At 45.9% G+C, this 14,138-nt stretch overlaps 1 protein-coding gene across 1 annotated transcript in view; it reads right to left on the bottom strand.

Annotated features, from left to right (window-relative positions):
- LOC144689089 (microtubule-associated serine/threonine-protein kinase 3-like) overlaps positions 1-14,138 on the bottom strand; it is a 185,666-nt gene that overhangs the window by 86,752 nt on the left and 84,776 nt on the right. The window contains exons 13-15 of the mRNA XM_078556239.1: positions 10,192-10,330; positions 4,951-5,083; positions 708-873 (exon numbers count right to left, since the gene is read on the bottom strand). Of these exons, the coding sequence (XP_078412365.1) occupies positions 708-873; positions 4,951-5,083; positions 10,192-10,330 (438 nt within the window). The remainder of the gene's footprint in view (positions 1-707; positions 874-4,950; positions 5,084-10,191; positions 10,331-14,138) is intronic.

Here is a 14,138-nt window from a genome sequence, read left to right as displayed (position 1 = left end):
TACCCTGGGATGGTGATGGTGGTGTTTGGGACATTATCTGTAAGATATGATTCCGTGAAGATGACTATGTCAGGCTGTTGCTTGACTCGTCTGTGAGACAGCTCTCCCAATTTTGGCACTAGCCCAAGGATGGTAGTAAGGAGGACTTTGCAGGGTCAACAAGGCTGAGTTTGCCGTTGCCGTTTCTGGTGCCTAGGTCGATGCCGGGTGGTCCGTCCGGTTCCATTCCTTTTAGACATTTTAGTGGATTGATACAACTGAGTGGCTTGCTAGGCCATTTCAGAGGGCAGTTAAGAGTCAACCACATTGCTATGGATCTGTAGTCACTTGTAAGCCAGACCAGGTAAGGACAGCAGATTTCCTTCCCTAAAGGACATTAGTGAACCAGATGAGTTTTTACGAAAATCGACAATGGTTTCATGGTCATCATTAGACTTTTTAAATTCCAGATTTTTATTGAATCAAAATTTCACCATCTGCCATGGTGTGATTCGAACCCAGGTCCCCAGAGCAATACCGGGGGTCTCTGGATTACTAGTCAAGTGACAATACCATACCATGTAACTAAGTCTGGGTGCAGCTCAGTATTTGCAACTTTTCAGGAATACTTTACAAGTTCCCACACCAGTCTCACTCGCAGCAAGCATGGAGGGATCCTTGTCCATTGCACTCTGGAAATTCCTTACTCATTCTCCAATGCAACCTACCGCTAACCACTTGTCCAAAAAGTTCTTCCGGTGTCTCCCCAAAGAATGGAACACAACCGACGAGAAATTCAAATAGAATGACTCCCATGGCCCACCAGTCCACAGGTTTGCCATATCCCTGTCTGAGAATCACCTCAGGAGCGATGTATTCGGGGGTCCCACAAACCTGCCAAAATACAGAGAAGCACCATCAAACTGAGCCACACTCACTTCACAATACAGTGTACAAAAGCCCCCTGCCCTTTGACAATCCAAACTTCAATCCCACCAAGTCCTTTGAGCCCTCCATCCACCAACAGCCACCCTTTGGCCCAATCCTACCCACTGCCCCCTGGCTTCCACCTACTGCCCTCCAATGTCACCAGCCCCACCGCCATCATTTTTTAAATATATTCGGTCGTGGCATGTGTGAGTCACTGGCTGGGCCTGCATTTATTGCCCATCCCTAATTGCCCTTGAGAAGGTGGTGGTGAGCTGCCTTCTTGAACTGCTGCAGTCCATGTGGTGTCGGTACACCCACAGTGTTGTTAGGAAGTGAGTTCCAGGATTTTGACCCAGCTGGAGTGAAGGAACGGCGATATATTTCCAAGTCAGGATCGTGAGTGGCTTTGAGGAGAACTTCAAGGAGGTGGTGTTCCCATCTATCTGTTGCCCTTGTCTTTCTAGGCGGTAGTGGTCATGGGTTTGGAAGATGCTGTCTAAGGAGGGTTGGTGAGTTCCTGCAGTGCATCATGTAGATGGTACACCCTGCTACCACTGTGCATCGGTGGTGGAGGGAGTGAATGTTTATGGACGGGGTGCCAATCAAGCGGGCTGTTTTGTCCTGGATGGTATCAAACTTGAGTCTTTTTGAAGTTGCTGTCATCCAGACAAGTGGGGAGTATTCCATCACACTCCTGACTTGTGCCCTGTCAATGGTGGACAGGCTTTGGGGAGTCGGGAGGTGAGTTACCCATTGCATGATTCCTAGCCTTTGACCTGCTCTTGTATACACAGTACTTATATGGCTAGTCCAGTTCAGTTTCTGGTCAGTGGTAACCCCCAGGATGTTGATAGTGGGGGATTCATGGGAAGATGTTGGAGATGGTCATTGCCTGGCACTTGTGTGGCATGAATGTTACTTGCCATTTGTCAACCCAAGTCTGGATATTGTCTTGCTGCATTTGGATGTGAACTGCTTCAGTATCTGAGGAGTTGTGAGTGGTGCTGAACATTTTGCAATTATCAGCGAACATCCCCACTTCTGACCTTATGATGGAAGGAAGGTCATTGATGAAGCAGCTGAAGGTGGTTGGGCCTGGGGCACTACCCTGAGGAACTCCTGCAGTGATGTCCTGGAGCTGAGATGACTGACCTCCAACAACCACAACAGTCTTCCTTTGTGCTATGTATGACTCCAACCAGCAGAGAGTTTTCCCCCTGATTCCCAATGACCCCAGTTTTGCTAGGGCTCCTTGATGCCACACTGGGTCAAATGCTGCCTTGATGTCAAGGACAGTCACTCGCCTCACCTCGGGAGTTCAGCTCTCTTGTTCATGTTTGAACTAAGGCTGTAATGAGGTTAGGAGCTGAGTGGCCCTGGCAGAACCCAAACTGGGCATCAGTGAGCAGGTTATTGCCAAGCAAATGCCGTTTGATAGCACTATTTATGACCCCTTCCGTTACTTTACTGATGATTGAGAGTAGACTGTTGGGGCAGTAATTGGCTGAGTTGGATTTGTCCTGCTTTTTGTGTACAGTATATACCTGGCAATTTTCCACACAGCCGAGTAGATGCCAGTGTTGTAGCTGTACTGGAACAGCTTGGCTAGAGGCAAGGTAAGTTCTAGAGCACAAGTCTTCAGTACTATTGTCAGAATGTTGTCAGGGCCCATAGCCTTTGCACTATCCAGTGCCTTCAGCCATTTCTTCGTATCACTTGGAGTGAATCAAATTGGCTGAAGACTGGCATCTGTGATGTTGTGGACCTCCGGAGGAGACCGAGATGGGTCATCCGCTCAGCACTTCTGGCTGAAGATTGTTGCGAATGCTTCAACCTTATGTTTTGCACTAATGTACTGGGCTCCCCCATTATTGAATGGGAATATTTGTGGAGCCCCCTCCTCCAGTGAGTTGTCCACCGCCATTCACAACTGGATGTGGCAGGACTGCAGAGTTTAGAACTGATCTGTTGGCTGTGGGATCATTTAGCTCTGTCTATCACTTGCTTCTTATGCTGTTTGGCACGCAACTAGTCCTGTGTTATAGCTTCACCAGGCTGATACCTCATTTTTAACTATGCCTGGTGCTGCTCCTGGTATGCACTCTTGCACTCTTCATTGAACCAGGGTTGATCCCCTGGCTTGGTGATAATGATAGAGTGGGGGATATGCCGGGTCATGAGGCTACAGATTGTGGTTGAGTAAAATTCTGCTGTTGCTGATGGCCCACAGTGCCTCATGGATGTCCAGTCTTGAGTTCCTAGATCTATCCCACTTAGCATGGTTGTCGAGCCACACAACACAGTGGAGGGTGTGTGAAGACAGGACTTCATCTCACCAGGGTTGTACGGTGGTCACTCCTACTGATTCCGTCATGGACAGATGCATTTGCAACAGGTAGATTGGCGAGGAGGAGGTCAAGTATAGTTTCCCTCTTGTTGGTCCCTCACCACCTACTGCAGATCCAGGACAAAGCAACCTGTGAGGACGACTATGTCAGGCTGTTGCTTGACTAGTCTGTGAGACAGCTCTCCCAATTTTGGCACCAAGCCCCCAGATGTTGGTAAGGGCGACTTTGCACCCCGTCGTCGTTTACGGGGCCTAAGTAAATGCTGGGTGGTCCTCATTCCTTTCAGGCTTTTTAGCAGTTTAATACAACTGAGTGGCTTGCTAGGCCATTTCAGTGGGCAGTTAAGAGTTAACCACATTGCTGTGGGTCTGGAGTCACATGTAGGCCAGACCAGGGAAGGATGGCAGATTTCCTTCCCAGAAGGACATTCGTGAACCAGATTGGTTTTTCTGACAATGGTTTTTATAGTTGTTTGGTAGTGCAGAACTTGAGTATTGCTGAACAAAGTGACAAAAAGCTTTTCATCTTGCACTCATCAGGTCATCAGGACACTTTGCAAGAATTCCAATATAAGGGGAAAACAACAATTTATAGTGTATGTGAAGAGAGCGCTGATTGGCTGGCAAGTGGACTCTGGTAGAGATGTTGCCATGGAGAATGCACCAGTGATGGTGACTGACAGTTAACTGCTAAGCGTTGTTGAAATCTAAACCAGGCTGTTTGACCCTGATCAGTCAAGGTATTGCCTTGACAAATGAGTCAGCGAATGGCTGGCCCTTATTTTGTTTAATTTTATTTTGTCCCTCATTTTATTTTGCTGAAACAGGAGTAATGCGTGTACGTGTTTTTTCTGTCTTCAAAGAACAGGACCATGTGTATTAATTTATGTAGCTTCCCATACAAGCAAATGTGCCACACTGTGAGGCCGACTAACGATCTTAAATTGGTTGTCAGCGTAATTCTTATCACACTGAGGATTATTTAGTAAATGTTGTCCAATTGCGGAATTATGTCTAATATTGGACACTGTGTTTTGAGTTTTGCAAGCACAGGCTGGTTGGGTACGGTCTGTACCTTGCCCATTGTGAACAGCGGAAGGGACATGCTGTTTGATATGGTCCGCCGGTCTTTGGGATCTACGGCCTACATATCTAGCATCACACTGGCAGTGAAATTCATATACCACATTACTCATTTGTGTGACAGGCCAAATGTCTTTTTGGCTTGATGGCAACATCCAGAGTCCACTTGCAAACCAATCAGCACTCTCCTCTCATACAATATAAATTGTCGTTCCCCCACTGAGGAATGTCCTGATGAGTGCAAGACAAAAAACTTTGACATGTCTCTTTTTTTGGGCAATGGTTTTTATGGTCATTATTAGACTTTTAATTCCAGAGTTTTATTGCATTCATATTCCACCATCTGCCATGGTGAGATTAGAGTCCCCAGAGCATTACCCTGGGTTTCTGGATTCTGGATTACCAGTCCAGTTACAATACTGTTACTTCACCGCCTCCCCATCTGAAGCTCTCTCATTCCAACCACCTGCGCTCACTGACTCTCTGTGCTTCCAGCCCCAACATACTTTAATCTCCACCCTGTAAGCCTCCCACCCAGCCCTCAGATCCCACCAGCTTCAGACACCCACTCAACCCCCTTCCTCTCCCACCAACCCTCCTCTGCCGTGTACCTGTTTATCAACGAACTCCCGGGTGTCCTTCTCAATGTGATCCTCATACAGGTTGGTTGTCATGTTCATGAGTCCAATCCTTGATAGTCCGAAGTCGGTCAGTTTAATGTGACCCATCGAAGTGATCAACAGGCTGTAGGCAGAGCAAATGGCCATCACTTACTGACCATTCAACTCTTCACAACATCTCTCCAGTACTTTCAAAACTCCAGCTGACAGAATATCCAACTATAACCCTGTGTACAGTTTGGGGGTAGGGGTGATGTGGAGAAGACACTCAGTACAGGATGGGAGTAATAATTTCTGGGGGAATCAGTGGGAGTGGTCAGTGTGCAGGAGGGGTACAGTGTGGGGGGAGGGGTGTTGGTGTGAGGGAGTGGGTAGGTGTGTTGGGAGGTTGGTATGGGGAATGGGATGTCAATGCAGGAGGGGAGTGTTGGTGCGGAGGAGAGGGTCAGTGTGAGATGAGGGAGCTGGTGTAGGGGCGAGAGGGATCAGTATGGGTGGGAGGATCTTTGGGGTTTGTCTATTCTCCCAAAATAAACTTTTCAAGGCTTTAGTTCCTTAAAACTATTGTTCTTTATTTACAACTACAAATATACATATTTGGATCTTTGTACAAGATTGGAGCTTCCCCTCCCTCCAGACCTCTGTTACTCAGTCATGTGTTATTTCATCATCATTACATCAGCATCAGGTGCTTCTGATATTAGCCCTCTGTCCTATATCTCCCCCCAAATCTTTACCCCTATCATATTTACATCCACCTGCATCTCCCACCAAAGTCTCAGACTTCACAGGGTTAGTCTCGGAGGTGCCTTGACCAATCTCCCTAATCTTGTTCTGATCTCCTTTTGAGGTCAAGGATATTCTGTACTTTCCCTCCTGTTGGCGTGACTGTTCTCCTGGACGGCTGGAGAGCCTTGTATTGTTCCTTCTTCTTTATCTCCATCAGGATCTGAGTAGTAAGCCTGAGTTTCTATTGGCTTTTTCTTCAAGTGCTGCGGTTTTTCCTTATAGTTCCTTGGTCTGTCTCAATCCTGTGTGATCTCAGTTGTGGAGCTCTTTTGATTATTATGCCTTCTCTGTTGGTCTCACACCCATTCTCTCTCCTTGGGCTTCAGCACTAGTAACTCTCGTGCTCAATGCCTGTGGTTAACGTTAAGAGCCTGCTTGTTTCTCAATTTGCAGATGACACAAAGTTGGCTGGGGGGGTGAGCTGTGAGGAGGATGCAGAGACGTTTCAGTGTGATTTGGACAAGCTGAATGAGTGGGCAAATGCATGGCAGATGCAGTATAATTTGGATAAATGTGAGGTTATCCACTTTGGTAGCAAAAACAGGAAGGCAGATTATTGTCTGAATGGCTATAAACTGAGAGAGGGGAATGTGCAACAAGACCTGGGTGTCCTTGTACACCAGTCGCTGAAGGTAAGCATGCAGGTGCAGCAGGTGGTAAAGACAGCAAATGGTATGTTGGCCTTCATAGCCAGAGGATTCGAGTACAGGAGCAGGGATGCCTTGCTGCAATTATACAGGGCCTTGGTGAGACCACACCTGGAATATTGTGTGCAGTTTTGGTCTCCTTATCTGAGGAAGGATGTTCTTGCTATAGAGGGAGTGTAGCAAAGGTTTACCAGACTGATTCCTGGGATGGTGGGACTGACATATGAGGAGAGATTGAGTCAGTTGGGATTATATTCACTGGAGTTCCGAAGAATGAGGGGGATCTCACAGAAACCTATAAAATTCTAACAGGACGAGACAGGGTAGATGCAGGAAGGATGTTCCCGATGGTGGGGGAGTCCAGAACCAGGGGTCACAGTCTGAGGATGTGAGGTAGACCATTTGGGACTGAGATTAGGAGAAATTTCTTCACCCAGAGAGTGGTGAACCTGTGGAATTCGCTACCACAGAAAGTAGTTGAGGCCAAAACATTGTATGTTTTCAAGGCGTTAGATATAGGTCTTGGGGTGAAAGGGATCAAAGGATATGGGGAGAAAGCGGGAACAGGCTATTCAGTTGAATGATCAGCCATGGTCATAATGAATGGCGGAGCAGGCTCGAAGGGCCGAATGGCCTACTCCTGCTCCTATTTTCTATGTTTCTGTTCTTCCTCACGCTGTTTTACCCACTCATGGTTGTTCGAGGTGATATGGGTTTGAGTTTCTGTGTCAGAGATGGAAGTTGCGTTCTCAATCTCCTTCCCATCAACAACTGTGATGGTGAGAAAAAATGTTGTCGTGGTGACTGAGTTTGGTATCAGAAGAGCTAGATTAAGGTCTTCATTCTTCTTCAACAAATCTTTGATGGGTCGTACACTTCTCTCAGCTTCTCTGTTTGCTTGAGGATAATGAGGTGAACTTGTTACATGAATGAATCAGTATTCCTTTGCAAAATTTTGGAATAACCCATTAGGAAATTGCAGACCATTGTCTGACAGTATAATGTCTGAACTGCCATGTGTTTCACAGATTCTCTTCAGTGATTGACTGACTGCTTCCTCTGTGATGCTGGGCCATTGAGTTCACTTCAATCCACCTTGAACTGTAATCAACAATAAGGAATATTATGCCTTTAAAATCAAATAAATCCATTCCCAGGCTCTCCCATAGCCTTGATGGAAAAGTAAAAGGTGACAGTTATTCTTTTTGCTCTTGGCTGTTCATTGCACACACAAGGCAATTAGAATTCTCTTTTTTATAGAATAAGTAATGCCTGGCCATCAGACTGATTGCTGAGCTCTTGATGACATTTTGCTATCCCTAAGTGAACTTGGTGAAGCCTTTAAGAATATCAAACTGAAGTGCTCTCAGTATGACTATTCTCTCATTGAAAACTAGTAAATCATCAATGACTATGAGGTGCTTGTGTTCAAAGTGCTGGCATAGTATTGGATTGCTGGGGATAAAGTCTGGCTATCCTTCCAGGCAATATTCTCTTATCTGGAGCCATTTTTCATCTTGATGCTGTGCCTGTTTTATCTTCTGCGACTTTTCTGCAGTAGCTGGTAGGTGGTGTCAAGGGACATATCTGCTTCCACCTCCTTGATGAAGTGTGAATCCTCTTGTTTGGTTCCTTCTAATAGTATCCATGAAGGTGTATCTGCTGTCATTTGATATGGAGTTATACCTCATTATTCTTAATCTGAGCTGCTGGGTTCTAGGTGGCATCTTCACAATTTCCTTCGTGTTCAGAAAAATGACTAGTGGCTTATGGTTTGTTTCAGTTTTGAACTGCAATCCCATCATGTAGTCTGAGAATTTTTTGCAGGCCCACGTTGCTGTCAGTTGTGGGTGTATCTTTTTTTCTGACTCTGAGAGTGACCTTGAGGCATAGTAAACTGGTCTACGTTTACCGTTCCTCTCTGTACGTGAAATGATACTGCCCCTAGACCTGCAGATGATGCACCTACTGCCACTATGGTCAGTAATCTTGGATCGTAATGTGCCAAGATTTCAGAGGCGATTAAAAGTTGTTTAATCTTTTCAAAGGCATTTTGCTGGTCCACATTCCAGCACCATGGTTGATCCTGTCTCAACAGCTGTGTCAAAGGCCCTTGACCTCTGCCAAATTTGTTGGGAACTTGTCTACTTGGTTGACCATCCCGAGGAACCTCTGAAGGTCAGTTATGTTCCTAGGTTGTGGAAATTCTCAGCTTACTTTTGTTTTTTGTGGGTCAATTGTGATTCCAGCTGCTTGTACCATGTGACCTAGAAACTTGATCCTAGGTTTGGTGAACTCACCTTTTTCATTCCATGTTAGACCTGCATCCTGTAAGACTCTCAGCACTGCTCTGACTCTGCGATCATACTCTTCACTAGTGGAGCTATGTGTAAATATGTTGTCCATATGGAATATTACTCCTTCCATACCTCTAAGACTGTGAGACATTGTTCTCTGAAAAATTTCAGGAGTGGATGCAATTCCAAATGATAATCTATTAAAACAATAATGGCCAAATGGCATTATAAATGTGGTCAGCAATCTGGATTCTTTGTCCAGAGGCAACTGTCAAAATCCACTGATCACATCCAATTTAGTAAATAAATTGGCAGGTTTAGCAAAGCTCTCATCCACTGAGGCCATCAGGTGGATCTCGCGTTCTGCTGATTTGTTTAGTTGAGTTAAATCCACGCAGATTCTTATAGAGCCATTTGGCTTTGGGACTGTAACCATTCCTGAACGCGATTTTGTTGGCATGATGTCTGGTGAGGTAACACCTTGCTGTTTCATCTTCTCAATTTCACTCTTGACTCTGTCCAACAGTAGGTGAGAGACCTTCCTCGGTGTAAAGAGGCAAACTGTTTAGCATCAGCTCATAGGGTGACATGGTACTCGGTCTTTAGTTTTTCAAGTAAATAATCTTGGAAATTCATTCCTGAATGTAATGCTTATCAGCAACTTCATCCACTTTAAAGATTAGTTTCAATTAAAAGCATGCCTTTCTGCTTAGTAGAGAGCATTCTTGATTTTGAATGACAGAGAGGTTTGAGAATTTCTCCATCTTTATACTTCAACTTTGCCATGAGTTGGCCTTTGGCTCCTGAGTTAATCCCAGGACCCCGTAATTTGATAGCTGAGGGTTACAATGTGATCTGCTTGAGCTATTTTACTTTGTTGGATAAAACAAAAACTCCTGTTGCTGTGTCTAATTTAAACTCTGTGGGGTGTCCATCCACTTTAAGTTTTTATTTTCTGTATTATTTATCTCCCTTGGAAGGTCACTTCCTTTTCTGTAGTTCTGCCACTTCTTCTACGTAGTTCTGCTTTAATCCTTTCTCCCTCTTTTTGTTAGTGTTTTTGAGTGATAGACAATTTAGAAGAGGTCTATTTTCCCTCAGTTGTGGCTCTCTGCTCTCCCTGCTGGATGTTTGTCTGGTTTATGAAATTTTTTGCTGCCACATCCAAGACTTTTCAAAACTGAGGTTGGTATGTTTTTCCCTGTTTTGATGGGCTTAGGCTTTGGTACGCCTTCTCTCTGACAGCATACAAACTAAATGGTCCCACTCAATCTTCTCCATGGGACATCACCTTTGCCATAGGCAAACACCCAATTTTGTTTTCTAAGCTCAGTTTGCCTTGCAGTTTGTACTGCCTTGACTAGTATTAAATCCTCTCTTATCTGTAAGAGATCTGATAATGCTTCATCTAAGGCCCCGACTACTATTCAGTCACAAATCAATGTTTGTCTCTAATAGTTGCTTTGCCAAGTTTGTGAAGCTTACATGACATTTCTTACTTGTCTGGTTTGAGGTCGCGATGCACAATGCCGTAGTTGTGGAGATATTCCAAGGCCAGAACCGTTTCTGCAAAGTACATCCTGGTCATGTCAACTGGCAGGGGACCAATATTCTTCAGGAGATTGGCACAGTCTCCACCTAAACACACAGAACAGAGATAGTCAAATCCAGAGTTAGTGCCTTGCATATCCCAATATCAATCACTCCAACATTGGTGGTTCTACCACTCTTCAGCTGCCTGGGGCCTAAGCTCTGGAATTCCCTGCCTAAACCTCTCCACCTCTCTCCTTCTTTAAGATGCTCCTTAAAAGCAAACTGTCCTAATATTTCTTTTTGCAATCAGTGTCAAATTTTTTCTGATGTCACTCCTGTAAAGTACCATGTTTTGTAAATACAAATGTGCTGTTGTTGTCCTGAGCACAGGAATGAGAAACATTCGTGGAGTCAGTTTTTTTCAGACCAAGATAGATCTCATCCCTCAGGCCATACCAAATACAGAATGAGCACAGAATCGGGTAGGTAAGGCATAGCGGTAATGTCACCAGACTAGTAATTCAGAGGCCCAGGCTATTGCTCTGGGGTCAGGGGTTCAAATCCCACCATGGCTGCTGGTGAAATTTAAATTGAGTTAATAAATCTGGAATTAAAAATCTAGTCTCAGCAATAGTGACCATGAAACCATTGCCGATTGTTGTAAAAACAATCTAGTGTCCTTTAGGAGAGGAAATCTGCCGTCCTTACCTGGTCTGGCCTATATGTGACTCCAGACCCACAGCAATGTGGTTGACTCTTAAATGTCCTCTGAAATGGCCTAGCAAGCCACTAAGTTGCGTCAAAACTGCTACGAAGCCTACGAAAATTAATGGAACCAGGCGGGTCACCCGGCATCAACCGAGGCAGCGGAACTGACAACAGCAAGCCCAGCCTGTTGACCCTGCAAAGTCCTCCTTACTAACACCTGGGGGCTAGTGCCCAAATTGGGAGAGCTGTCTCACAGACTAGTCAAGCAACAGCCTGACATAGTCATACTCACAGAATCATACCTTACAGATAATGTCCCAGATACCACCATCTCTGGGAATGTCCTGTCCCACCGGCAGGACAGGCCCAGCAGAGGTGGCAGCACAGTGGTATACAGTCGGGAGGGACTTGCCCTGGGAGTTCTCAACATCGACTCTGGACCCCATGAAGTCTCGTGGCATCAGATCAAACATTGACAAGGAAACCTACTGCTGATTACTGCCTACTGCCACCACCCCCACACCCCAACCCACCCTGAGCTGATGAATCAATGCTTCTCCATGTTGAACACACTTGACAAAGCACTGAGAGTGGCAAGGGCATAGAATGTGCTCTGGGAGGGGGACTTCAATGTCCATCACCAAGAGTGGCTCGGTAGCACCACCACTGGCCAAGCTGGCCAAATCCCAAAGGACATGGCTGCTAGACTAGGTCAGAGGCTGGCAGTGAGAGAACCAATAAGAGGGAAAAATATACTTGACTTTGTCCTCACGAATCTGTCGCAGATGCATCCATAACAGTATTAGTAGGAGTGACCACTGCACTGTTCTTGTGGAGAAAAAGTCCTGTCTTCACTTTAAGGATACCCTCCATTGTGCTGTGTGGCATTACCACCATGCTAAATGGGATAGATTTCAAACAGATCTAGCAACTGAAAACTGGGCATCCATGAGGTGCTGTAGACTATCAGCAGCAGCCGAATTGTACACAATCGCAATCTGTAAGCTCATGGCCCAGCATAGCCCCCACTCTACCATTACCATCAAGTTCAATGAAGAGTGCAGGAGGGCATGCCAGGAGCAGCACCGGGCATACGTAAAAATGAGGTGTCAACCTGGTGAAGCTATAACACAGGACTACTTGCATGCCAAACAGCTTAAGCAGCAAGCGATACACAGAGCTAAGTGATCCCACAACTAACGGGTCAGATCCAAGCTCTGCAGTCCTGCCACATCCAGTCTTGAATAGTGGTGGACAACTAAACAACTCACTGGAGGAGGAGGCTCCACAAATATCCCCATCCTCAATGATGGGGGAGCCCGCATATCAGTGTAAAAGATAAGATTGGAGCATTTGCAACAATCTTCAGCCAGAAGTGCCAAGTGGATGATCCATCTCGGCCTCCTCCTGAGGTCCCCACTGTCACAGATGCCAGTCTTCAGCCAATTTGATTCACTCCACGTGATATTAAGAAATGGCTGAAGGCACTGGATATTTTGTTCTTTCATGGGATGTGGGCGTCACTGGCGAGGCCAGTTTTTATTACCAATCCTAATTGCCCTTCAACTGAGTGCCTTGCTAGGCCATTTCAGAGGGCAGTTAAGACTTAACTGCATTGCTGTGGATCTGGAGTCACATGTAGGCCAGACCATGTAGGAACAGCAGATTTCCTTCCCTAAAGGACATTAGTGAACCAGATGGGTTTTTAATGTCAATCAGTGATAGTTTCCTGGTCACCATTACTGAGACCAGATTTTAATCCCAGACTCCAGGCAGCAGCAGGAGCGGAGCAGAGCGATCCTGGGGGTGAACGGTACCAGCGGAGCTTCTCGATAAAAGCCTGAGGGTCAAGGCCCAGATCAAGTCAGTCGGAGCAGTAGCTAACCCCAACAGGAACCCCGTCAGAATTCAAAAAGGCTGACGAAAGTGATGTCAGCGCAAAGCAGAGAGCTGATTGGTAGGTAGTGGGTAAGTTGTTTTTCTCCACTTTAAAGCTACATTAAGGAAAGGTAAGAGTTCTAGCTTTCATTTTAAAAAAAAGAAAGAAACTTAAATAATTTTCCACTCGGCTTAAATTTAGGGTAAGAGTATTTTCATGAAAGGTATGGCAGGGGAGCTCAGCCCCGTGTGTTGTACGGCCTGCAGTATGTGGGAAGCCTTAGACGCACCTGGCAGTTTGGATGACCACATCTGCAGAAAGTGCCATCGGTTTGACCAGCTTGAGAGTTTTGGAGTTTGAATGCCGGCTGGAGGCACAGCAGTACATCCGCGAGGCTGAGAATTTTGTGGATAGCACATTTTTAGACGTGGTCATCCCATAGCTTGAGGAAGTGCAGTCAGAGCAGGAATGGGTGACCACCAGTCAGAAGAAGAGAGGCAGGCAGGTAGTCAGGAAAGCCCCAGAGTGCATCCCACTCAAGAACAGCTTTTCTGTGTTGGAAAACGGTGAGAGTGATGGTTCCTATGTAGAGTGCAGCCAGAGCCCAGCTGCACGAGGGGGGCGGAATAAGAGTGCAAGAGCAATAGTGGTAGGAGGTTCAATAGTGAGAGGTACAGACAGGCGTTTCTGTAGACGTGACTCCAGGATGATGTGTTGCCTCCCTGGGGCCAGGGTCAAGGATGTCACTGAATGACTGAAGGGCATTCTGAAGGGGGAAGGTGAGCAGTAAGAGATTGTGGTTCACATTGGTACCAAATCATAGGTAGGAAGAGGGATGAGGTCCTGCAACAAGAACTTAGGGAGCTAGGTAGCAGATTGAAAAGAAGGACCTCAAATCTTGTAATCTCTGGATTATTCCTGGTGCCCCTTGCAAGTGAGTATAGGAATAGGTGGATAGAGCAGATGAATGCGTGGCTGAAGAGTTGGTGCAGGAGAGAGGGCTTTAGATTCCTGAATCACTGGTTCCATTTCTGGGGAAAGTGGGACCTATATAAGTCCAACGGGTTACACCTGAACCAGAGGGGGACCAACATCCTTCTGGAGAGGTTTGCTCATGCTGTTGGTGGGGGTTTAATCTAATTTGGCAGTGGGATGAGGTATGGAGTGGAGATATAAGAGGAGGTGATGTACAAACAAGTATAGAAGAAAAACCAAGTCAGTCTGGAAGGCGGAGTGCATTTGGTCAAGTTAAGGCACAAGGGAGCATGGCAAGGCAGAATGGCATTTATTTTAATGCAAGGAGTCTTGCGAGTAAGGCAGATGAGT

The sequence above is a fragment of the Cetorhinus maximus genome, chromosome 13 (genome assembly GCF_964194155.1).
Source record: "Cetorhinus maximus chromosome 13, sCetMax3.hap1.1, whole genome shotgun sequence".
Taxonomy (NCBI): domain Eukaryota; kingdom Metazoa; phylum Chordata; class Chondrichthyes; order Lamniformes; family Cetorhinidae; genus Cetorhinus; species Cetorhinus maximus.
The sequence above is the reverse complement of the archived record's forward strand: the minus strand, read 5'-3'. Positions and strand labels throughout refer to the sequence as shown.